A 27,603-nucleotide genomic window follows, 5' to 3' on the forward strand; every position below is an offset into this window, starting at 1 on the left:
AAATGTGCATCCATCAAGATGATCTTCTTCTAATGAATTCATTCAGAGCTGTCAATAAAGCTGAACAAAACTCTTTGTTTTCTTCATCCATTAAATATCTGGCAGATTCAACGCTCCACAGAGGGCAGAACCGCTGTGCGCGCGTCAAAAAACTGATTTTCTGATTATACACCGATCATCCACAACATTATGACAGGAGGAGACAATAACATTGACCATCTTGTGACAATTCAATGTTCTGCTGGGAAACTTTTGGACCTGGCATTCATGTGGATGTTACTTGTACCACACACCTAGACCAGACCAGGCACCCCCACCCCATAGATGGCAGTAGCCATCGCCAGCAGGATGCAGCCTGACACAGGCACACACACAAAAATGGTTTAAGAGCAACTCAAAAAATATGAAGAACAGCACAAGGTGTTGACCTGACCTAGATCCCAAACTGATCAAGTATCTGTGGGATGATCCACAGGGGCCCCTCCCCTCAACCCATAGGACCCAAAGTCCCCCACTAACAGCATTCTGTTACCAGACACCACAGGACACCCTCAGAAGGCCCATGTCCATTCTCTGATGAGTCACAACTGTTTTGGAGGCACAAGGGAGACCTACACAATATTAGACAGATGGTCATAATGCTATATCAGTGTATTTTGGGGCATGAGAATGCATATACTGTATCTTACTAGATCAATTTATTTAGCGTCCATGTAAACAGTTAATTGGAATCTCTAATAAGAAAATGTATACAGTGAGATGAGTGTAAAAGACATTTTTACATTTGGAAAAATAAAATATATCTGCCAAAATGCTTAACAACTAACTGTTGACTAACAACCACAGTGCACATAAAAGGTACGCCAATAAAGTGAGGACTTTGCACAAGTTCAGGAGGAGAAAATGAAGGACAATTGACAGTAAAGTGAGGACCGAAGCAAAGGGAAGACAAAGTGAGCAAGAAACTGACAGAGAGAGTTATAAGCCGAGAGGAAAAACTCTGGGGATGTGGGAGCTTGGCAGGGTCGGGGTGAAGGGAGGAGAATGAGGTAGAGGAGAGCAAAATGACATACTCAGAAGCAGTGAGGCAAAAGTCTCATGTGATTTAGAGTAGATTTAGCAGGGGAAGTGCTGTGGGGAAGATAACAGCACAGAAAACTGCTCAGATCGCAGGTTTGCTACATTGGGCTAGAGAAGCAGCCTCAGTTCAAGAGCGGGGGATTCGCATAGAGGGACCATGTTAAATCGAAGCTTAACTCTCATCTACAGTCACACCAACAAGGGGACAACAAATGTTCATTCCCTTCCCATGTGGCCAGTGCTAAAGATTTCCTCGCAGGTTTGTGTTTGTGAGTTTCACGTAAAAGAGACATTCACTGTGGTTTCATCACAGGGCCCAAACTTGAATAAATCTTGCTCATTAGCTGTAATTAATATGCATGATTTATTGGAAATAAAAATACTGTACAAAGAATTAAATTAATGCACAGTTAAAGTGCTACAAACTAGCACAATTAGCATTATATAAATTGCAATCAGGTAGGCCCACATGAGCAAAAGGGCAGAAACCTGTTAGTGATTATGCTTTAATGAATCCAGAGAGAAAAGTCGCAGCACATGTAAGAAATTATCGAATCCTGCAGCACTTTGGAAAGGGCAGGGGTCCCATTTTTAGCCCTCATCAGCTTCACAAGTTGTTCTGGCTGCATTCATTTGCACATACACATCTAATAATTACAAAGTGATATAACAAAGTTTATTACTTTCCTTCGTCGGCCACCAACCAACATCTGAGAACATCTTTTTTCTCTGTTTACATTCACCAAAGGTTACATGTCATGCTGGGCAGTTAGCATACACCAGGCTGTCTGGCCTATTATTGTTTATGGGGGGTTGATGAGTTCAGTTGGATAAAATCATGCAGGATACTTGTGGTCTAGACAGTTGAAACAGTATAAAGTGGGATCATTCTTCACAGTATTATAATCAATCAAATTATTTAATTAAGACAGTATATATTGTTATGGCGCAATATCAGCAAAGTTACTTAATCCATGATTCTCAGTAATTTTGGATTTGTGCATCCAAACAATTATAAAATTATTAAAACATAACAGCATTTTGCCAGAAATAACTCAAGATGTTTTGCTCAAACCTTGTGAAAACCAAGTGGCAACACGCTGCTTGACTAGCAACTCCGGTATTAGCCATTTATTTAAGCCAACAATGACTGGGAGACCCTCATTTCCCTCTGACAGATGGAGGGGACCAACCATAAAGCAGGAGGAAAAAAAATCATTAAGTCAGCCAAAGCCCTGCAGAGTTGTTTTAATTGTGTGCTCTGGAGCTGTAGCCATAGCATACCTGATTGCTGCTATAACTAACTGCCTTCACAGAGACAGACGAGATCTTCTGTGGACATTTAGAAAGTGATTTGTGTTCAGAAGGTTCCTTGGGGAGAGGCCAATGTGGAGAGATAGAGAGCCGAGGAATGAGGAGACAGTTCATCGCGGAGTGAGCAGATTGGAAACTCTCCACTGGAGAGGACCTTCTCCAGCAGGAGAGCGGCTCGAGCACCTGGCTAATGCTTTCATGGCTCATAATTTACAGCCAGCCCGCCACTGTGTATGGTAAGCATTGTCAAAGTGACACCCTACGGAGGTTTGCACCTATGGTCCCGACCTTCTGTGTGCGTTTCAGACAGACCGCTCACTCAAAGCGTTAATCAATGGCCTTTCAACGGCTATGCTGCTGCGCCTGTGTATCAATCACTGAATAAAGCTGAGCAACGGAAGAACGTGAGCCCACACACAGAGTGCGGGATTAAAAACCATCAGGGGAAGCATTTATTCGACGCACACGCGCTCATTTGTATGAGGAGATACACCGCGATGCTGAAGCGGGCGCAGATTAGCAAAAGGCAGTGCGGCGGGCAGAAAGACAAACCTGTCCGCAAAGATACAACAACTCGAGATGTGCTGACAGGTTGGACAGGAGTTGCAGTCCCTGTCTTACGCATAAAGGCACATCAGAATTCTGCTACAGAGGACAGTCTGACAAGACTACACACTTTGACTGACATCCAAGCGGGTAGATCAATCCATTTAAAACAGGCTTTACTTTAAGCTCCTAAAGCCAACACTGCCACCAGACCATAAAGCTTCACAGTCTGGGGAACACTGCAAACAGATACTGTCCTTAACGGAACAACATGGCAGACAACAATCATTAATGCTGGAATCTGTGTTTATTTTGCATTTTCATTGCATTATCAGCACATGTGGACTCTACTCAGGCCTGTCGCAGTACAACTGTATATTGCATCTGAAGCAGTCTCTGAGCAGTATAGATTATGTCCCTTCATCCCTCTCTCTCTCTCTCTCTCCGCTCTGAACAGTAAATCTTGTCAAAAGAGGTCCTCTATAATCTCAGAGGGAAGCCCTGCTTTGCTCTCACAGACAAACAAATGGGGTTCTGAGCAGTGATGAGATGTGCATCTAACCTGTAGCCCTAATATACATGTATACATAAAACTCAGTCAAGGATGGTGGCCACGGTGTCCACTTCCTCCAGGCTTTTTCACGGTGTCACCCTTTCTGACACTACAGCCTAAGCTGCTCTTTGGTGTGTGAAGTCACAGGTGGAGGCAGCAGCATAAGCAGCATGCCAAGGCGACTTACCTGTACTCTTCCTGGGTGAAGATGGGGATGCGGGAAGGCTGGAGGACAGTGATCTCCACCAAAGTGCTGTTGGTCTTCACCGGCTCCCCATCATCAAAAGCTATCACGAACAACTGCAACGGGCGAGAGAACGCAGGTAAGCCACAAACACGTGCAAATTCACGCGCGCGAATGTTCAATTTCTTCTACTCACTGCACAGATCATTCCTTTTTTTGACGTTGCCAGCTATTTTTTTTTTATTTTTTGCAGACATGCTTGGCATCGTAATAAAGACAGACTGGCAAAATAGGATCTGGCGAGAAGCCCGCAAAGCTCCCAGAGAGCGAGTGTGAATGTATTGATCTACAGAGAATGGGGCTGCGGGGAAGCAGGGAGGGGGGAAGGGACAAGCAGAATGAGCATAGACATGGTAAAATGTTTAAAAAATAAGAAAAGACAAGAGAAAAAAGAGGGGCCGGCTAGAGATAGACAGATGACGTAGGAGGGTAGCAACACATTAGGACTTATTAATATCTGCTCCAGTGTTCACACCCATAGATATGCCCATGCAAGGTCGTTCTAAGTGGGGTTATGTAAGTGCCTGGGAGGGGATTGGTTTAATCTATAAGAAAACTCAATCGAGGCAATAACGCGATCACTGAGACTAGTCAGGAAACACAGAGAATAATAACCCCCAAAAAGTCATTACACATTTCCGAACCTCTGATATTCACAGATATCACACTAAAACAAGAAAGGCAGATCTGTTAATATCACCTATGAGCAGTAGACGGTGTTCATTGTGTAAAAGAACTGTGATACAGGATTTCACTTTTAGCAAGATGATTATAGTTATTATCATTAACTGTGTTCGCTAATCCTGATGTCTTATCATCATTATTAACTCCATGTTTTTTTTTTTTATCATTGTGGCTTTGTAAAGCAGACATGAGTCTCCCTGTAAAGACACATTTCTCTGAAAAAATAATAAAAAATTACATCTGCTTTTTTTTTCTTTTTATCCGAATCTAACAAAATTAAGCTCTACTTTATTAGTAGGTAGTCCGAGTACTGCGACTGAGCTGCAAAGCTTCACATTTGGCAGTTGGTGAAAAAAATGAAGCTGAAATTGGGTTTTTATATTGGAATCAAATTGTGGATGTGGCCAAAAGGAGACATTTCAACACTACATGTTATATACACGCAGTACACACATACTAGCTTTGGCTCAATCTACCGTAATCCTTCAAGAAAGTATGGGAAGTTACTTTCTGGGCTTGCTATCTGTCCGTTAAGCTCATACTGAATTGGGAAAAAGTACAGAAGCATAATTTGAGTCACCCAAAACTTACTGACCTGATCTCATTAAATGAATTAAAACTAATTTAAACTAATTGCACATTTGGTTAAATATGTTGAAGACATGCACATACGGTTGAAGATGTTTCCACTGATTCACATTGCCCCCCTGTTAGATCCCTGACAGTGATGATTTGTGACACATATAAGATGTCTATAATCCCGCCTGCAACCCTGTCATTTGTTCTGCTGCCTGTCTCGGCCAGGCTGCTCTTGTAAAATTTACAATCACTGGCTCACAATCACCGGCAGACTACTAATCACCCGGTCGGTAATAATTATGCAGGTGTACGATGCCGCCATTGTAACCTTACACTCCTCGCCATCACTCTGCTGATAAATGAAAGCCAGCACTGTTTGCTTTGCAGCTTCCTCCACCTGCACTCCCTCCATATGTGCTATAAATTGCTGATATACAGTTGGGTTCTTAGATGTTCGGACACCGATGCATTTTGTTGGTATTATTTAAGCTGATTATTAAACTATGTTCGTGTTAAATACTGAATATTCTTTTGGTTAACAATTCCCTTTTTCAGGGGCTCTAATGTAATTCCACAAATGAACATAATCATACGTAAAAGGAAAATTTTTGATGCTTTGTCGAGATTACTTTGAAAAAAATGACTGCCAGAAGTCTGGAATACGTGGACGTAAAGGGGAATTGCATTTTTTCTTACAACCTGGACCTTATTTCTGGCATAAAATACGATCGTTTACTCACCCATATAACTTCTGTGTCATTTGGAGTCATTTGGAAGATATTTAGATCCAGAGGAGCGCTGCGTATATCCATATAGTGGGAGGGACTGGGGCACCGAAACGCAGCCTCTAAATAACACATTATCTGCCGCGAAACTCGTTCATTTCACCAATATTTTGTTATGATACGCTAGTGCTATTCACCGTTGAGTCCGGAGTTATCATCATCCGGGGTCTGTACATTGACCTACTAACTTCTGAATTCCGCGTGCTCCTAATTTTGCAACATGGCTGAATATTTTTCCGATTCTGAGGTTGTGGATGACGACTTTGTTTATGATGGACGTCCTCACCGTTTTGAGTCAGAATATACGGATGAGGAGCTCACTGAAAGGAGGATGCGGAGGCAGAGAGAGGAATAATAAAAATAAATAATGGTGAAATTAACGAGTTTCACGGCAGATAATGCATTATTTAGAGGCTGTGTTTCGGTGCCCCAATCACTCCCACTATATGGTTGTACGCAGCTCTCCACTGGATCTAAATGTCTTCCGAACGACTCCAAATGACACCAAAGTTATATGGGTGAGTAAACAATTGTAATTTATGCCAGAAATAAGGTCCAGGTTGTAAAAAACGGTAATTCCCCTTTACGGGAAGAACTGGTTTCCTCCTTTGTCATGCTTTCAGTGCAACTGTTGTGTCACTGCCTAAAGATACCCTGTTTGACCTGCATTCAGAGCTTCTTTTAACTGCAGCACTTTACAAATGCAAGTGCCACGCTTGGAATCAACTGCAAACCTTTTACCTGCTCGAGTGATGAAAAAATAATGAGGGAATATCCCACATCTGTGTATGAGACAGCTTGTGAGTCACTTGTCCAAGCTTTGGTCCTAGTTATGTACATTCAATTCTATTTTATTTATATGGCATCAGTAGCAATCCAGAAGGTCTTGAGACGTTTCACAGTGAGCTACATATTAAAGAGCTGAGGTTTCTTTATCCCTCCTTCAACTTGGATGTAAATAAACCAAAACTAAAGCTCAGAGTCTTTACTTTAAATCCATATTTATTATATATAACTATGATTTGAATGTGTTTTGGTCAAAATCCAAAGTAACAAAAAATAGACCTGAACCTATACCAACTGTACCACAGATTTCATGTATATGCATGCATTTATTAAGGACAGATTAAATTGGATTCACTGAAAGCTCCTTTAAACAGAACATCCTTTTCCGTCTCATATACAATAAGGTGTTACGTCGTACTTCATCTACATTATCTAAATATATGGACCACAACACATTACACGCAGAAGCAGCCTTTTGTGCCATCCTTGTAATTACTGACACTTACCTTGAATGTGACACTGGGCTGTTCATTGAGGTTGACCTTAGTGATAACTCTTCCAGTTTGCTCTTCCACATCAAAGATGCTGCCGCTGTACGGTGACCTGTCATGGTCCACTCTGTAGCGGACGAAACTGGCGGGAGTGCCCTGGGAGGGAGAAGAAAGAGAAAGATGAACCACCAGTAGATGTAACCTGAAAAATTGCTCATGTCAAATGCCTTGTCATATTCTTATCCATCCGCTCTTAGCGAGTCATTCCCGTCATTAGTCTGTTCCTCATCAGACAGCCTGAAAGGAAACTCGCTTTTATTCATCGATTCAAAACTACTCCTTTCATCTGAAATAAAAACTTCTCCATTAAAGTCCTCTTTTTAGTCCCCAGAGTAACATGCTTGCATTCATTAGTGACAGTCTGGACTTTAATATGACCCTTTGATTAAGATTAATCACGGTTCCTGATTACTAATCATCTCTATAGCTTATCTTATTCCTGTTTCATCCCTTTGGACTCCCAAGTTCACTGTGATTTTTAATAAGATTCCTGAAGCTTTACACTCTTGCCTGAACCAATTATGCTCCCCGGGGACGGCGTAAAACCTGGGGCTAGAGAAAGAGGTAAAGCCTGTAGTAGCAGAGGAGCCCTTGGGAGACTTACTCACACGAATGTGTCTCAAAGAGTTTACAAAACTGAATTCACTAAGGGGATTTTCTGAAATAAATACTACTCTCTAAAAGCTCCTCAAATTGTTTTCTAGCATGTAATGGAAAAGATGTAACATTTAGATCACCTTCCACAGAAGCATCTAATGCAGAGATGGCAGCAGATGTGTTAACAAGTGCTTTGCTTGAGGCTTAACATCAGTATAGTCAGCTTCTAGTTTGTGCCATTCTTTATACTGTAAAGAATTTACACTGATCACCCACAACATTTAAATCACTGACATAAGTAAATAACATTGACCATCTTGTGACAATTCAATGTTACGCTGGGAAACTTTTGGACCTGACATTTGTGTGGATGATACTTAGACATGTACCACACACCTAGACCAGACCAGGCACCCCCACCTGGCCTCCAAATTCACTAGATCCCAAACTGATCAAGTATCAGTGGGATGTGCTGGAACAAGCCTGATCCACAGAGGCCCCTCTCCTCAACCCATAGGACCCAATCCCCCACTAACAATATTCTGCTGCCAGACACAGGACACTCAGAAGACCCAAGTCTATTCTCTGATGAGTCAGAACTGTTTTGGAGGCACAAGGGAGACCTACACAATATTAGGAAGGTGGTCATAATGTTATGCCTCATTGGTGTATATTACTAAACATTCTTATTCGTCAGACAAGCACAGGGTTTACTTTACAGGCTTAAAAGATTTAGCCATTGTTTTCAGCTGCAGGAGGGACGGACTATCTGCTTACGCAACTTGGGCAACCTAATGGAGACCAATGGATTAGCTGGCTCTAAACCAGAAGTCGAAAGAAGTTGTCAGTTTGGCCGTGTTTTATTAAAATGCGTGACCAAAAAGTCAGACTTTGCAAATTGCAGTTTGCATATCACAGCTCAACAATCAACATTGGAAATAATTGCCACGTTATCTTGTTTTGTCAACTTTGGTGTTTTCGGTGTGAACATATCCGTAATATGGACAGGTGCACGCTGATTGGTGTTTGTTATACTGTCAGTATGAAGTAATTCAGTTAAAATGATTCCATGTGCTGCAGTTAATATCTTTTTAAATCATTGTTTAGAATCCATTTGAGCCAATCAATGCGTGCACGGCAGCCAGTTTAGTTAATCTATAGATAACATGCAGGTTTGAGGGAATATTTTATATCAGACAATCACGTTGATACAACAAGAAAAACAATAATTCACTGAAGAATAACAGACAGCACTTTTCTACACTGTATCTGGTAATTTCTTGAGCAGATTGCACAATTTCAAAGCAACCGGTGTTTCTGCACTGCACCTCAAGAACGATGCATTAAAACGAGAAGTACATAGCGTAGTGTAGTTACAGCAGCATTTTACCTCATGTCTATCCACAGACTTTTTCAGCTGTACGCCGCTTTTTCTTGTATTGAATTCTCCTCACAGGCTATGAATATTTTATGACCGCTGCTGGAGTGAACTCACTGTGTCATTAACATTGCAGACGAGCCCCAAAAATGTAGAAATAAAGTCCTCAAATAAAAGCCATAAAAAACAGTCTCTAAAAAAAACAAGATTAGTTTCAAAATGGATTTCTTGTTTTGTTTGCATTTGTTTTTGTATATAAAGAGACCAATATGTTTTAACATAAAATGGCAAGTTTATAAAATGAAGAACAATCTCAGAAGCACTGGGGAGAAATAAATGACACCTCTGAAACACACAACAACACAAAAGAAGAACTTGAACTGAGGGAGAAGCAAAGTCAAGACACCATTGCAACATCATAGTTTTGTGAAATGATTAATGATTGATTTGAGTTGCAAGTGACTCAAAGATTGCAGAGAAAATGTGAATCACAATAACCAGAAACTGCCGTTGCTGTGACGAACTGAGATGCAGAAGAAAAAAAAAAAAAGATTCTGTCACAAATAGTCCACAAATCAGTGCACAAGAATAAAGGTTCATACTGGAATATTTGTCTCCATGGTGATCTCCTCGCTTATGATATTAACACCGATGTTACGGGGTTGAGTGGCATGCCAAAAATACAGTTACTTTTTAAAAACCATTAGTATTACTTCTCTAAGTGGATGGATATCAAGCCTTCTTCACAAAATCTACAAAAAAGAAGTATACGAGCAGCGATGCTCTAAACCATTATCCCTCACAGACAAATAATGCATCGCTCACCTACAGTATGTCACATCAACACTCCAAATCTGTTTCTCTCTTCCTTTGTGTGTGCAGGTTTATATGATCTGCAACAGAGATGGGATGTGTGTATGCACATTTGTTTGTTAGAAAGCGGCAGACTATGCTCTGTTCCAGCAAACAGAGATGTCTACGACAGTCACCCTGTCAATAAAATGCTTTGAGCTCCTATATCCACAGTCAATAAGAGACTGGGTTAGTCAGCCACCGTTAGAAAATCTAATCCATCTGTCTGTCAAACCATTTTCCCGCGTCAAGCCCATGGCTGCTCATGGAAACGATTTCTTATTTGTTGCCACTACTGGATAGTTTCTGTACAGTAAGAGGCGTGACTTCATATCAAGAATAAGGATTGGAGCAGTGGGGTGGAGAACAGCAAAAGCAGGACGAGGGAGCGTCTCCTTCAGAGAAAGAAAGTGTCACTGTCATGTTATACCAACATCTACAGACAGTACTGACAGGCGTCCATATCCATCAGTGTTTATGTGTTGCACAGAGACTATAATCTTATCCAGTCTTCAAGACATACCACCAGAAAAAATCCATTAGGGCAGGGCTAGGAAATTCCAATTCAAAAGTTTGCTTTCTTATTTGGTTACTAAAAAATTACTAAAGACATAAGGCTCAATATGTTTCACATAAGACTAAAAACTGGTTTGGGGAGATTGCTATAAAAAGAAAAAATAGAGCGAAAAGGAACAATGTTAGACTGCTGACTCACCAAGTGCAATTAAATATTAAGGCGCTTGGCACTGCTACTAAAAAAAGTTCATTTGAGGTAAATTATGTCAAGGAGACAAACATTCTCAGAAAAGCCTCAACAATTTGTCCTGATTTCTCTTCTGCATTATGTTTTTCTATTCCTTGGCTTTCATATGAAACCAAATAAAAAAAAAACAACACTAACACTAAAGTCCCAAGGTGGCCCGCTCAAATAAATTGAAGTAAAGGACTGAGAGGAAACATGATGCCGTCTGAGGTAACTGGCAAATGACTCACACAAGATGCTAAACAGGATCTCCTTACAGTTACAACTAAAGGAGTGGGATTACCATCCACACAGCACTGCAGCTCTTCTTAAAAACATCCTTAAATTCATGGGTAAAACTCATCAAGGGAAGCTCTCTCATCAACGCCCACAACAACGCACCCCTTAAAAATAAATTGGAAAAGTGACACACTCATATGTTGACACTCACCGGTGGGTCCTGGTCAGTAGCAAAAACGGCAGCGATGACCGTTCCTTTCTCTGCATTGGGCGCCACCAAGCCCTTATACAGGTCTTGGCTAAAGATGGGGGAGAAGTCATTCATGTCCTAAAATGAGAAACAGATCAAGAGTTAATGTAAGGTGAGATTTGTAACTGTGGCCTGTGTTTGTCACTAAACCCTGCAATATTTCCAGTAACTCTCAAATGGATTAATATGTAGTAAGGAAGAGAAATGGTATTAAAATGATCCAATTAAATTACTGACATATTCTACTACATTTTTTTTTTTTGCTAATGACAGGTGCATGCTGATGGAGTAATACCTCTAATCACACCATTACATAATACATCTATAGTTGAAGAAATATAAAATTACTACAGTGTTGCCTTGTCTTCAAGCTTGCTGTCAGAGTGTTGATCATTTCAAGGTTTAATTCAATTGTGAGAGAATTCTCATCCTATGGGGATTGTGAAACTCCATTTTCACAAACAATACACTTAACATTGTGCTTGGTTCATCTTTAATGATGATGGTAGATGAGCTTATTGTCAACACCAAGTAAAACCAAGCTCAAGGGTTTAGTTTAACAATATTTTCTCCTCTCGAGACCTGTTGAGGTAACGGAGATGAGGTCACGGTGAAAAGCATGAGTTTGGACTATTTCTAAGCGTAGAAGTGTACAGACATGAAAACAAACGAAAGCCATGTCCCAAAAATCATTGAAAACCAAAACCAGAAAGCAGACAGGTCACATAAAAACATAAGCTTCAAAAATTTGAAATCCTAAAGCTGTCCATTGCAACCACAACTAGTGAGATATGAAGGTAGGGTTGACAATATTTCTCATCTCATTACACAGTTTTGTGATTTAATGCTCCCCAGAACACATGTGTGGACCTCACCACACCGCCACGGCTTTTAATCGCCTTTACCCAGTAAATAATGCACGGAGCCAAGCAGAAGTCTACCATATTGTGTCTCTGCAGAGAAATGAAATCTTGTTAACTGCGCTACCCTCGCTTTGCCGTGTGAGAATGAAACCACAGTAAGCCACTCGCATATCTCTCAAGAATAGATTAACTCTCAAGTGCCGGAGCCTGATCTTCCCTTCTCTTAACTTTTCTCTTTACTTTCCACTGTGCTGGTTGAGCCACGGGCAACAACGTGTGTTCTATAAACTCTGTGGTGGAGGGCAGCCTCCCTTTGATCTATACACAGGTTTAGTGTTTCCTAGCAGAAAATCTATGATCCAGCTCTTGCTTTGAACAACAAAGCCTGATCCTTGTGTTGCAAGTGTTAACAAAAAAAAAAGCTGTGGACAAGATGAATGCATGGTCACACTGATGTTTGCTTAAAATACGCATGTACATACGGTACTTGCGTGCACACACACACAAACACATGTAGTCTTTCAATTTCTCAAGTGAAGAACAGAGGAAAAAGTTTGGACTTAGCTGGAACCGAGACAAGACAAGCAGGACACTCAATCCATCACAGTGAGGTATACAATAAAAGAAACAGCAACAAAAAAAAAAATACGATGCCAGGGAAACTCAAACACAAGCAACTTCAAATAACCCTCTGGAGGTGTTATAGGGGCAAGGAAGAAGAATCACCAGAATCAACTGCACGACCAACCCCCCTAGAAGCCTGTGTGCATCCATTAGGCTCACTCATTTGAAAGATTTAAAAGGGCAGACACTGTTTTTATATCTGTGGCTATGCAATACCTTTTCCTATCAAATGCCGTTCCTGGGTAACGGAACAAAGAATGTCAAAAAGCTTGTCCTTATCAAAAGACAAACTCACGCTCAAGGTTGGGAGACCATGTGGAGGAGCCTGTTTGAATAAGCTTCAGCACATCATTCTATTCTGTGCCAAACTGCGAGGCTAATTCTGCGCCAAACTGCGAGGCTAATTCTGCAAACTTCGAGACAGTCGCTGGGGGTTGACGCCATACGCAGAGATAAACGCGCGCACCTTTTGAAGAATTAATCAGGGTGAAAACACTCAACAATTAACAAGCACAAACGCTCATGCATACGCAAATGAAAGGTATCACAAGGCATAATCCTGTCGTTAGGATTCAGTTGTTAATCTCTTGAAAGGCTGAGAAGATAACACAAGCTCCTAAAACAAAACTGACATCGCTGCTGTCACAAAGCTAACGAGTCATTCAGGTCTGGAACAGAGCTGTGTGCAAGACAGAAACACCTTCCCATCGGCTGTCTCTTCATGGGGATGCTGTGAGGACAAGCAGGTTGGGAGGCCAAAATGTGCCGAACAAAGGATAAGCAATGAGCTTTTGAATAAAAGTCATAAAATTGAATTTCATATCACAACAGCAATACAGGTGCAATATTGTACTGTGCCTCCAAATCCCTTTTGAATTGTGGCTCATGCACACACCATTACTACTGTAAAACTATGCTAATGACTCATCATGTATTCACTGTCAGTGCTGCACCTCCAGTGGGACAATGAGGATAGATAAAAGAAAAAGAGACCACTCAGAGCTTAGGGTAGACTGGTTCCCTGCAGACTCTTACCGTGATGCGGACCGTGACGGTAACTTGCCCTGGGGGCGTGACCCCTCCTTGGTCGACAGCTTCCACCTGGAAAGTGTAAGAGGCCCCCATGCCCATAGCTGCCAGGTTCTCGAAGTCCAGGGCTTGCAGCACTGCTAACTCCCCGGTGACAGGGTTCAGAGAAAACAGCTGCCTGGCCGATTCAGTCTTGATCTGATATGTGACATTGGAGAACAGGTCTGCGTCCACGGCCTGGAAGAAGGAGGAAGAAAAGAAGAGGGGTGAGTATTAAGGGAAGACACGGTGAATATGAAGAAAAAACATAGAATTATGAAAAGACAGAGAATCAAAGTCATGTATTACATTTTCAAAAGTGAGACCTTATATGTTATATAGACAAGATGATGGGTATGGGCTGTAGATAGTGAATATTAATGTTTCTATTCTAATTTTGCATTTTTGTGCAGTGGGGGGTACTTGCATCAATCATTAATCAGGCTCTGATTTAATTAAACCACTACCGAAAGCACAGCATTAAGTCACAAGTCTCAAACTGGACATTATTTACTAAGGCTACTGCAATAGCAAATTACGAGATTCGGTATCTAGACGCAGACTGCATGTTGTGAAGATAAACCCCTCACACAGATGCAAACACAAAGACTAACTGATTGACAAAGCAAGACTGAAGCTTGGTTTATACTCCCCGCAACCGGTCTACGTGGAGCCTACACTGCTGACACCTCACTAGTATGCTAAGTGGTGACCAGTCAGCTGTACTTCACACAATGGCTAGTGGGAATGAGCGGCTCATGTTGGAATTGAAGTTAATGTTGAACAACAGTTGCTTTCAATGAAATCATTGCAGCAGAGAACATATGAGAAGACATATGAGTAGATCGTGTGTTGGAGGCTGAACAAGGGTGAACGGGCTGTGCTTGAACAGCCACTGAGACAGTAGTTGCGGTCTGTGTCACGCTGATGGGTAGCTACATTTCCAAAGAGGTACATGCCATGTTATGCTGCATAGGGAACACCATAGCCACAACCAAAGTGATGCACAACTATAAACTATGCTTAAGAATCTATTTCTATAGTCAGTAAAGTCCCAACATTTGCTAGATAGAACAAAACACAATGTTTGGCTAAAGCTCATGAGTTTTGCAGGTATTGTACAGGACAATGAATGTCTCCGCCATGGCTGACTGCTATCCATCTAATATTTAAAAAATAAATAAATCACAAACACCTCGGTGCAAAGAGGGATCCCCGCAATCATTAGTCTGTTTGAGAAGGGTCAAGTTATTGGCACACATCAAGCAGAGAAAACATCTAAGGAGATTGCAGAAACTACTAAAATTGGGCTAAGAACTGTCCAACGCATTATTAAAAACTGGAAGGATAGTGGGGGACCTTCGTCTACAAGGAAGAAATGTGGTCATAAAAAAAAATCCTGAATCCTGAAATCAAAGAAAAACAACAGTAGAACTCAGGGCTATGTTTAATAGTCAAAGTAAGAGCATTTCCACACGTACAATGCGAAGGGAACTCAAGAGATTGGGACTGAACAGCTGTGTAGCCTTAAGAAAACCACTAATCAGTGAGGCTAACCAGAAAAAAAGGCTTCAATTTGCTAGGGAGCATAAAGACTGGACTCTGGAGCAATGGAAGAAGGTCATGTGGTCTGATGAGTCCATATTTACCCTGTTCCAGAGTGATGGGTTCATCAGGGTAAGAAGAGAGACAGATGAAGTGATGCACCCATCATGCCTAGTGCCTACTGTACAAGCCTGTGGGGGCAGTGTTATGATCTGGGGTTGCTGCAGTTGGTCAGGTCTAGGTTCAGAAACATTATGTGTCCAAAGAAACAGAATCTTTGAGATGTGCGTGCTGTAATCAAAGCTAAAGGCGGTCCAACAAAATATTAGAGTGTGTGACCTTTTGTTTGGCCACGCAGTGTATTTCAGAGAAAACTCGAAAGCTAAAACCCTCTTTACAAAAGTTGAGGAAAACTCAGAGGATTGTCTAAGTCAACAGAGTTCATCCTCTAAAACACATGCTGGCAAAGTATAGGTCGTGCATTTTATTCTGCCTGTATCAGCCGCTTTCTTGACTGTGTGAGGCAGACGTTGGTTTATCTCACTCTGGGTTTTTAGGTATCTTGCCTGCCACCCCCGCCCATTTAGAGGTGAAGCGTCATCGTCTGGGACATTAATAGTGTCACAGTGCAACTGTCACTCACCCACCCCAACCTTCAACCCCCACCTCCCCTTCTCCTCACCATCCCCTCCTGCTTTATCCCTCACCGGGAAATGTCACTCACAATATGGCAGCAATTACTCGCCCTTCTGCTCAAGTTTGCTCTGCGTGCACAGGGTTTCCCTATACCTCACTTCAGTGTAAACACATGCACTGACTTCTGACTGTGTTGAAGCAATATCTAAAAACAGATTCCAGTGAGTTTTTCAAAAATGAATGGGGCATTACATTAATGTTTGTTGCCGAGGATGGGAAAAAATACCTCTCTACCAAAGCCTGGTTATAACTTATGACTGAGACAGTCTTTTTCTGTCTGAAAATACCCAGACAGCTGTGATGGCATGTTTTTCTCTGCTGTGTATATAAGACTGTATGTTTTTGTCTGTGTGAATGTTTCCATCTGGAAGCAAATGACATTTTAAACTCTAAATAGCCAGCAATTGAAGGTAAAGGATAGGCAGTTAATACAAGCATGCTCTACAGGAGACTGGGACACACATGGAGAAAGAGACAACGGCTTTGGCAAGGAACGCTTGCATATGAGGCTCTTACGCTCAGCTGCAGGATCACAGTTCCCACAGGGCTGTTCTCAGGTACGTTCACCACATAGGTTTGCTCTGAGAAGACGGGGCTGTTGTCATCGATATCGGCAACCTGGATTGAGAGGGTCAAAGTGGTCCGTCGAGGGTCCACTGCCCCATCCGAAGCTTCTACCACCAAGACGTACAGGCTCCTTAACTCCCGGTCAAGTGGGACTCTTGTGTAGATGCTTCCATTAGCGCTGATTAAAAACAAGTCAGGATGGTTCACAATCCGGTAGCGCACTTGGCCATTGGCTCCTGCATCTGGATCTGTGGCCTGCGGAGAGAGAAAATGATCAGGGGGGCTCAGCGATTGATGATTACCTTTGTGTAGTCAGTGTAATACATGAAATATTAATATCTGGGCGCAAACAACTGCTTAACCCTGTTGTCTTTGGGTCAATTTGACCCGATTTCAAAATGTAAACTGTCATAATAGTTGCTCTGCAGAAAATCGAATATTATGTTGATTTTCTACAGAGCAACTATTGAGTCTGTGTTACGGTACGACATTACCACCTGGCTCGGCAACTTGACTGTTAAATCAAAAACTCAAATACTAAATCTGATAGAAACGGCAGGAAAAATCATTGGTATGGCAGCACCTGACTCCCCAAGACCTGTTTGAACAAACAACTCTCAGACTTGCAGTCATTATTCTATCTGATACGTCTCATGTACTGCACTCTGAATATATTTTACTCAGCTCAGGAAGAAGATACAGACTTCCTCTATGTAAAAACAACAGATACAAACACTTGTTCATCCCAGTGTCACTTTTTACCTGAACCTATTGATGATGTATTTTTATTTATCATATAATTGTGCGTTTCTTTTTACTAATTCTGGATGCATGAGTGGAATGTGTTGAATGTGTTGTCTGTGCAGCAGACCCCTCTGCCCAAGACAAATTTCTCCCAAGGAAGACAATTAAAGACACCTTGACCTTGATAACTTTGATTTTCTTCAATATAATTACCTGAAAATGACATGGATGATCCCCTACTATGCTCTTTACAAGTCAAATTAATTGACTAGGCATATATTTGTATATTTAACCAGGTCAAATTGACCCGGTTAAATTTTAGTCGTGCAATGGGTCACACTATTGCGCTTTGCACAATGAACACATGTGATAATGGATCAACACATATGTCTCTGGTCCTAACCATAGTGAAAATAATTCAGGATTATTACAAAAACTGCTTTTTTTTTTTTTTTTTTTTTACTCAAAAACAATTTGTACTTTTTTGTAAATTAGGTGTATCATACCAGAAATTACAAAAATAAATGTAAAATGTTTGATAATGTGTTGGAAACAGAGAAAACTATACATCATGCTTTATAAGCAGCCAAAACAGCCCGGGAGGACAAATAGGTGCACAGATAAACGCAAAGACATCACAAGGATTAAATCAAATCTTTTGTTTGACTTCACTTTGGGTGACTTCATACCTGACAGGTGCGGCTTTTATTGTTTTAAAGCAGCCAATCAAAGCTCCCAAAAGCAAGTTATAGATTTTAATAAAAACACACCAGTATATCTGCTCTTGTCTGAGACAATTATTATGTTTAATAAAACATCAATAAAAGGTAAAGGTAGGGCCAACCTGACACGGCGCCTAGCACCCATGGTGGTGGGAGGGCACCCGGTGTGCAAGGAAGAAACCCACACAAACACAGGGAGAACATGCAAACTCCACACAGAAAGGCCCTGAGAATCAAACCCTCTCCACCCCGGGGATTCGAGCCGAGGACCTTCTTGCTGTGAGTAACAAGCACTAACCACTGTGCCTCTTTTCATTACAGAAGTAGGATAAATATTCACTATGAAACGGCACATGAATAAAATATTTTAGAACTGAAATGCACAGGTTTTTTTAAGGTAAACACCATCTGTTGTGAGTTTGATCCATTACATGATCCATTAGAGCTCGGCTATATCCTAACGCCTTGCATATTTACAGAAGTTTCAAGCACAAAGCCAACAAAGCTACAGTACCACAGCCGAGCCTAAACAGCTCTCACACGTTTCATTCCCTATTCTTCAAACCGAGATTAGAGTCTGCCACAAACTCATGAATAATTTTTTATGAGTCTTAAAGACCAGATGCTTCTTTTTTTTTTTTTTTTCATGCAATTGTTGCATTTCATCAAAGCAAATCACTGAATGCTTAAACACCCTTTTATGGCAAAATAAAATTATTAGAATAAAAACAAAAAGGAGAAATCTGAAGAACTACAGAGGGAAACATAGTTCTACGCAGTGATGATCCAGGCGATTCTTTTCTGATATTAACTCCTGTGCAGAAATGAAGGATCATTATTATGCTGTGTGTTCTAACGGTCTCCTGTGTTCTGGTAATTCTTTGTTGTAATTGCGAAAAGGGGCACAGAAAGAAAAACACCATTCCCAGAACAAGCTACATTTCATCTGTTTGGCAATAATCTCTGTGCTAGTAAGGACAAGGCTGCACTGAGGAGAAAAAAAAAAAAGAGGCCTATGAGGAGCAGTGGAAGAGGGAAGATACACATGCACAGATGATTTCTAAAAGCTGAACCTAATTTGTTTTACATAGAGTGCCTGACAAATATTCAAAGCCGGGGATGATAAAAAAAAAAAAAAAAAGGACCTCGGCATTAAGCAAAACAAATCAGAGTTCAAATTTAATGTGTGTTTTTTTGGTTTGTTTTTGAGGAGGGTGTCTGATTTTTTCGCAATGGTTGAGAGGCACATAATTGCAGACAAAAAAACCACGACAGCAGCCCCTGGGCCATGAAATCAAAAACACCCTGCGGATGTCCTGATCAGTCATCAATAGCAGACACTGTAAAGTCAGGCACACTCTGGATTTTAATCAGATCTTCTGTTTTTTTTAAAATATTTTTTATCCTTTATCGTAGACAACGCATTCAAGACCCTGTTTCCCAAACTCATAATTACAATGGACAGAGCTGCACTGAGTCAACATGTACATACGAATAACTACTTCTCTGCGGTAATTATGTAAGAGAACTGATCACTGTTTTTCCATGTAAGAAGGGCAATCCAGTTAATCCGCAGACAGTAAAACCAAATATAAAATTTGAATCTTTTTGTAGTCTTCAGTAGACTAAGTACATAACCAACATGTTCATGTTCTGGCCCAAGTGGCAGCCTCTGGAGTTTAAACATGTAGCCAATGAGGAAGTGCCAATAACTGCAGATCCCACTGTCTCGGCCTCTATTTCTAATTCCCCCAACTATAACAGCCGTACCTGACAGTACATTTTTATATAACTTCCCACTGAAACTTTAACATTATACATAATTAAGAACATGGCCACTGTGCTGGGCGCCATCACAGGTCGCTAGCTGCCTGCCTGCCTAGGTGTCAACCATCTGCTTCAACTCAACTCACACCCCACCTCTCTGCCCCATTTATGATTTAGTCGGGAGTTGGACGGAGTCAGCGTCAGGCACTGCCAAGATGTCGACAGCCAGAGCCAACAGAGTGAGCTTCAAGCTCGCTCTTCTGGAATCCCATGGGTGACGTTATAGAGAACTGGTTGATGTTTATATGCAGTCCGTGTTCTGGACTTGGTGCAGCCAGCCTATTTTCTGGGGACTATCGGCCACATGTATAAATGTTGGTGAGAGTTTTCGTTGCATTCAAGCAGTATTTAGAGTCAGAATATTTTTTCCAGTCAGGACCCAGGGGTTATTTGGTGATGTTAACCTGCACAGACCTCTGACAGTGGGCAGGCTTGGAATATCGATTGTGGTACCAACAGAACATCCTGAGGGTGCAGGTGCTTGCTGCGCCAAAAGCAGATTGAGTAGGTGAGGGCACTCGTGAAAAACACGACCACGCAGACATCTGACATAAAATACCACAGAAATGTTTCTTCTCTGTGTGCTGCCGGTTGACTGGTTAACCAGGCTGACTGAATTATTTTTTTGCATTTTGAAAGAGAACATATTCCTCTCACTTTGGATAATTAAGCCAGAAATCCAAAATTCATTCTGAATTGCCCACTTCTATTATAGTAACAAATTATATCTTGCTTTTCCCATCTGGGTACAGTGTTTTGAAACATAAATTTAAGCACTGATTACTTACTCCACTTAGTGTGTGTCAATCAAGTGAAATGCAGCATAGCATTGTTTGCATATGTCTTGAGCCATCAAACTCACTTTACCAAAGAATCTGCTCGTCAAAAAAAAATGGCCTTGTGCTCAACAGCCTGTCCAATTAGCAACAATTTTACATAATGCGACCATGATGTGTTTGACACAAATGCTAATCGATTTGTCCTCCGGTCATCTGCATGCTCAGATTATGGCTCCCTGGCTCTGAGCAAACAGAATGGGCTTATATGGTGTAGGATTTGTCAGTCACAGACGGAACAACTCTATTAGCATAACCAGCAATGCTGTCAGTTGCGATAACCTTGTAAATCGTCTCGGGAGCGTGTGTAAAATAATAGGTGGTTACCAGCTCCAGTTACAGTAGCGATAATCCAACACACTTTAACGCTAGCTTTAAGCTACTTAGTAGCATTTGCACTGCAGTCAACTTCAATGCTGGCAACTGCTTGAAGCTTTCTTGCTGGTGTATTCAACACGGTGCAGGGGAAAATTAACTGATTTTACTGCAACACGCCACATTTAAATATAAAATACCCGAGTAGACACAAAGGGTAGCTTAATTCCACCAGTCTGCATCTTATCCACTCCCTCTTGTGTTACTAACTCAGCATGTCATGTGACAGTGAGCTGTAGGTTACTGTTCTTATAGGGGGAACATTTGTACAATAAGACTGACTTAAAAGAGACATGTTCTTGCACAAAGCTCAAAACCTCTACAAAGACTCTCCACATCACAAGATGTTATTCAGGCTGGTGGACAGAGAGCTGGCAGTTACTGAACATTTGTCAGCCTATCAGGACGGCTGATGAAACATAGAGAAAGAATTAAACAGTGTTTGTTGGGTGACGATGCTTTGGCTGCACAACTTTTTGGTTTTTCTCTTTTATTTTATTTTTTCAGCACAAGGTCATGGTCAAATTAACAAACTTGTCAGGTGCGTCCCATGAACAGATCAGGAGCACCTCTTGCCCTGCGCACTTAGCTTGCTTTCTCGCTTGCCGACTACAGCAACAGGGCATCTTTTATGAATAATTTTTTTGCTATTCGTTTTTGATCATAAAAGCATTTTGAAAGTTTTAGGTCCTCGGGTGGCTGAAGGATGGACCCAGTTCACAAGCAGCTTTTGCTTTTTTTAAGCACCGAAACAGTAACTTTGTAAATCCGTGTCTGCATAGATGTGACGAATGATACTATCTTAAAGAATTTTGCATAAAGGGAGTCGAACAAGTCAGACATACAGTTTGAAAATTGTCTACAGCCTTATTTTCTGTCATCAGCAAAATGACAGAAAATTAGAAAAAAGTCTAATTCATGGTATTTTCACATAACCTAATCTTTTGTATTACATTCTCCAAATTTATTTTTACATATGCAAGCCGTTTCTTCCATACATTCTAGACTTGATTAGCTACAACAGGCTAAACCCAGTAGCCTTTCTATGTGCATGTGCAGGATTGTCTTCAGCTAAATACTGTAATGTACTTTCTATTTCAGGACGAGCCTCAGCTCAGGCTGGCAAGGGGCCATCCGTGAAAACCCTCTTGAAGACGGACAGAGGCAGAGCATCGCTGCGGTGGGCTAAGCACCAGCCTAGCTGATGCTGCTGGCTGCATTTCTGAGAAACATTTAGGAGTGAGACTGAAGGTAGCTTTAACGGACGTCAACACCAAGCTTCCTTCATATGTCCTTTGGTCTTAGTTCACACTTCATAAACTCCTTACATTTAGTATGGGGCCTTTTTATCACCCCCTAAAAATGTAATGGGATGCCTAGTGTTAAAAGTATATTTCCTGGAAGCTGGCAAATATCACTGATATGCCCGTTTACCCGTAGTAACAACGTAAGCCCTTTGTTTTCACAAGCAACTACAAGGACGTGGACAAGTGTGGTTGGCAAGGACATTAATAATCAAAATGCACTTAATAAGCTTACTAAAGTTATTGCAGTATAAAGCCACAAACACTTTTATCCACATTAAATAGAATTATTCAGCTCGCTAATGTTTATTATCTGGTAATCAGGCAGCTCGTTATCAAGTAAATTACCTTAATTTGTCTTGGAACATTTTTTTTTTTAATTATATGAATTTGGACCATGGTAAATTTGTGTTATTTGTCTGACACTGTGAACCTGCATCAGACAACTTCCAGACTCAAACTAAACTATTTCTATAAGGCGAAGAAATCATTTTTGTATTAATGCCAGAACCACATGCAACCCGCCTGACCCCTAATCTATCCTTGCTCATTATTTTGAAGCTAAACAGTTGAGAGTCAAAACACCGAGTTGTGGAGGAAATGTGGAGGCGAGTATTTAAATTCAGCGACTGAGACTGTAAGACGAATCTAGAGGCAATAAAAACAACAAAACAAGATGAGGCTTGTATTGCCTCGTTTGTCATACTGTTTGCACGCTGTATAGAGTATCTAAAAACGTTCAACATGTCTGTAAGTCATGGTATATCCAAAAACGTTACAGAATGTGGACTTGTAGAGTTTCTTGAAGAGAACCCTCACAGACATGTTGTATGGAGGCGCTTTAAAGTATTTTGCACCCCTCCGAAATAAAAATGACTGAAAACATCAGTGGATTCTCACACAAGTTCTGAAAGTAGACAAAGAGCACCCAATCACAAAAATTAAATAAAAAGTTATATGTTGGTGTCAGTTTAGTCAGGAACAATATCACATATCTGTGAGGTGCAAAAGTAATGCACCTCTAGGATTACAAGTTAATTAGAGTCCATCTGTTCAGAAGTTTTTCCAATCACTGTAATGAGACTCAGGTGTTGTTCAGTGCCCCGTTTCATTTATATATATATATAAAAAAATTAGGGATTTATTACAGTCTGATCTTCACTACACGTTTGTGAAAGTGCATTTGTGGCACGGACAACGGAGGATCTTGAGGACTTCAAAAAAAGAGTTGTCGTTGCTCATCAGGCTGGAAAAGGTTACAAAAGCATCATGAAAGAGTTTGGAATCAACAAATCCACAGTCAGACAGGTTGTGAACAAATGGAGCAGATCTGAGATGACTGCTACCCTCGACAAAGATCACTCCAAAAGCAAGACGTAATAGTCTGAGAGGTCACAAAGGAACCCGGGCTAACTTCTAAGCAACTACAGGCCTCTTTCATATTGTCTAATGTTAACGTTCATGAGTCCACCATCAAGAGAGCTCTGAACAACCATGGTGTGCACCGATAGAGTGGCATGGACAAAGCCACGGCTCTCCATAAAGAACATTCCTGCCATTCTGCAGTTTTCTAAACACATGGACAAGTCAGAAGACTGTGGGGAAAATGTTTAGTGGCTGGATGAGACCAAACAAGAATAGTTTGGCTTAAATGAGTGGAAAAACATTCAGATGCAAAAGATCAGAACCTCATCTAATCCGTGAAACACTGGGGTGGCTTTCAATGAATTCCAAATTATACCAGGTAATTATAAAAGAAAACGGCAGGACATCTATCCATGTGATGAATCTTAGGAGAAACTGGGTCACGCAGCAAGAAAACGAGCCCAAGCACACATGAATGTTTTGAAACGGCCAAGTCAAAGTCCAGACCTTAATCCAAAAGGAAATGTTGTGGAAGCACCTGAGGCAAGCAGCTCATGTGAGGAAACATCTCAGAACTGATGCGGTTCTGTACTGAGGAATGGGCGAAAGTCTCCCCCAGACGCAGACGACTGATCAGAGACATTTGGTTGCTGTTATTGCTGCACAAGGGAGTCACACCAGATACTGAAAACAAGGGTTCACAGACTTTTGCACCTCACAGATTTGTACAAATTGTTCATTTTGTTGAATAAACATGTAAAACAGAATGGTATTTCTATTTCACTCCTTTGATTAGGCTCTCTTTGCCTACTTTCAGGGCTTGTGTGAAAATCTGCTGATGTTTTGAGTCTATTTTTCACAGAAATGTGGAAAACTCTAAGAGGTGCAAATACTTATAAGTGACACTGTATATGATCATATATTTACGCAGGGTGCCAGCTATCATTATTCCATGATTAATCCACTGACAAGCATCAGACTAATTAATCTACAACAGTAATTAGAAAAATATGGCTGCTCAGTGGAGCTAAACCTAGACAGTCATCAGGGAAGCAGCTGTGGGTGACAAATCTGTCCAACAAGACCGACCAAGTAGAAAAACGCGAGGTAATTTTGGATAGGTGAACACAATGGAAACTGGAAACTTGCTTGTTCATTTAAAATCAACATTTTTTATGAAATATCACACTTACCACGACTTGTCCTACGAACAAATTGGCCTGTTCTTCTTGCACAGTAAAATTAGTGGTTACGGTGAGGTCAAACTCAGGATCATTATCATTGACATCGGTGACGACTATGTTCACTGTAGTAGTTGACGTCTAAAGGAGAGAAAAAAAGAGAACACATTAAAGATCAATATTTTATTACTTCATATATAAAATTTGTCAACGACAATGATCATAAACAGAATAATAATGTATTATTAAATTTGCTTGAATTTATGCCTTTTGCGTAAAAAAATCTGGAATAAACTTTAAGATTAATAATTTAAAGGTTGACTGTTAAAATGAAATTTCCTGTGTTCAAGAAGGAATTTTAAAAGGATCTGAATTGAAAGAAGCACTTTTAACTCTATGAACCATAAGATAAACACTTTTTTTTGTGCAGACATTTTAAGACAAATATAAAAAATAACAGCTGCAGCTATCAGTGGAAACATGAGCTTTCATGTGCATAAAAAGCTTTTCTTTTTCCAGTCAACGAAAGATAGCAGTTTTAACAGAAGCCATTTGTGAGCAGACAATATAAATGAAAGGAGGAAAAAAAAAAGAACCAAATGCCAAACTGTTTTTTTTTGCTATCAGAAACATCATCATTAGAAAAAAGTGGCATTTAAAGTATAAATCTAAGCTAATTCTAGTGACAAGGACTCAAATGTTGATCTGCATTGAAAATGTCATCAACCACCCAAAACTGAAGTGAAACACAGTACTGTGCAAAAATATTTAGGCACTAGAAATAAAGTACAGTTAAAACAAGGATACATAAACTAAATCAATTCAACACTTGGTGTGACCACCCTTTGCCTTTAAAACATCACAAATCTCCCCCAACACACTTGTGTATAGTGCTTCAAGGTACTGTACATGGCAGACAGGCTGTTCCAAGCATCTTGGAGAACTTGCCACAGCTCTTTTGGGGATTTAGATGTGCAGAAAAAAAATTGAGACCAATCAGATGCTTCCCCGATAGTATTGTGTAATGGATGAGAATGTAAGCTTCTGAAGCAGCATAAACTTTTGCACAGTGCTCAATGTATTATTAACTAAAGGAAAGAATTTAGTCACTGCCAACTCAGCAGGGTTTTCCCCAGGAAATTGGTTAGGAGGGACAGTAAGCTATAGTTTATTTCAGATGTGGCAGCCTGCTTCCGCTATAATGTGCGGCACCAAACCCTGCGAAAAGCACTATTAGACTCATAAATAATTCCTTGTTTAGGGAAAACGTTAAAAGCCAGGCGACTGCATAAATAGCAGAATCGGTTGGAACAACAGTTCCACCCCAAATGTTTCATAAAAGTGTTTTTAAATGTCATCTTGTTAGTCAAACTACTGTAATGCTTTTTAGCCGTCACCGAGAGAGAAAACAGACACCCAGCAGAACTGGTGGGAGCTTTTAAAGCAAATTCCTAAACATCTGAAAGTACTTTCAGGTCATGTGTATAATGTTTGTTCCTTTCCCATTAATGTTTAATACTGTATAGGCGGTTCAATATGCTAGATGACAGTGGTTCAGCTTTTCCCTCCTGAAGTCTATGGGCAAAAAAAAATTATATCTCCCTGTAAAAGTAATGCATTGTAGTTGTAATGAAAAGCTAACAACTTTTAACACTGAAGATGGTGCACCGGTTTTAATGCATATAAATTCAGAGTTCTATGTCCATTCCTGTGAATAAATGCTTTTACTTTTAAAATATAGGTTCAATACAACAAGGATCCAGAATCCAGTTACTCGTAAAAGTCATTCATTCATTCATTTTCTGTAACTACTTGTCCCCTGGAGGGTCGCGGGGGGGCTGGAGCCTATCCCAGCTGTCATCGTGGGAGAGCTGGGGTACGCCCTGGACAGGTCGCCAGTCTAACGCAGGACTAACAGAGAGAGACCACACTCAGCAATTTAGAATCACCAGTTAACCTAATGAGCATGTCTTTGGACGGTGGGAAGAAGCCGGAGAACCCGGAGAACCCACTCAGACACAGGGAAAACATGCAAACTCCACACAGAAAGGCCCCAGGCTGATGGATTTGAACCCAGAACCTTCTCGCTGTGAGGCATCAGTGCTAACCACCACACCTCATAAAAGTCAACTCTTTTTTCTTTATATTAAATTAGATAATTGTAGACCATGTGTTACTCAAAACACATGTTTACAATAAATGAAATAATGTTTGTATGTTTACGTCTTTAGTGCAAATTCCCCCCAGCGTATTCATTCATGTGGAAGGCCAATGTGGAACATTGCACCGCTGGTAACCTTCAAACAATGACACACAACCGTAGCAATCCAATAAATCACCACAGAAAGTGGCTGAATATGCAAAATCTATGACGTCACACCACCCTGGGACAAACATGTATGCAAAGGTGTAAATACCCTCCTTTGGGAAAGGAAGGATAGGTGGGTTGTGGGAGGAGATGGCCTTTGCAAGGAAAAAAAGACAGCTGTTTGAAGTCACCCCGGGAGACGAGACATTCAGCTGCACGTGTCACGAGGAAGATGACCTACTTAATGTCACCTTAATCTCACCGTCCTTTGGGAAATCCCTCACCATTGTTGTAACTTCTGAGAGATACATAATTAGTCGCTTCATGCATAAACCGACACGGAAACCCATCTTGAAAATCATCCACACAGCTGTTGCAGTATCACCACTAAAACTAG

The 27,603-nt window shown here is 40.8% G+C and overlaps 1 protein-coding gene across 1 annotated transcript in view; it reads right to left on the bottom strand.

Annotated features, from left to right (window-relative positions):
• Positions 1 to 27,603, bottom strand: part of LOC311499936 (protocadherin-15-like) — a gene marked incomplete at its 5' end in the record, with an annotated part of 128,798 nt that overhangs the window by 48,506 nt on the left and 52,689 nt on the right. Inside the window, 6 exon segments of the mRNA XM_084561076.1 lie at positions 3,681 to 3,793; positions 7,078 to 7,218; positions 11,143 to 11,259; positions 13,704 to 13,934; positions 16,494 to 16,799; positions 24,911 to 25,039. Coding sequence (XP_084417202.1) covers positions 3,681 to 3,793; positions 7,078 to 7,218; positions 11,143 to 11,259; positions 13,704 to 13,934; positions 16,494 to 16,799; positions 24,911 to 25,039 — 1,037 coding nt within the window.

The sequence above is a fragment of the Chelon labrosus genome (assembly GCF_963514085.1).
Source record: "Chelon labrosus genome assembly, chromosome: 15".
Taxonomy (NCBI): domain Eukaryota; kingdom Metazoa; phylum Chordata; class Actinopteri; order Mugiliformes; family Mugilidae; genus Chelon; species Chelon labrosus.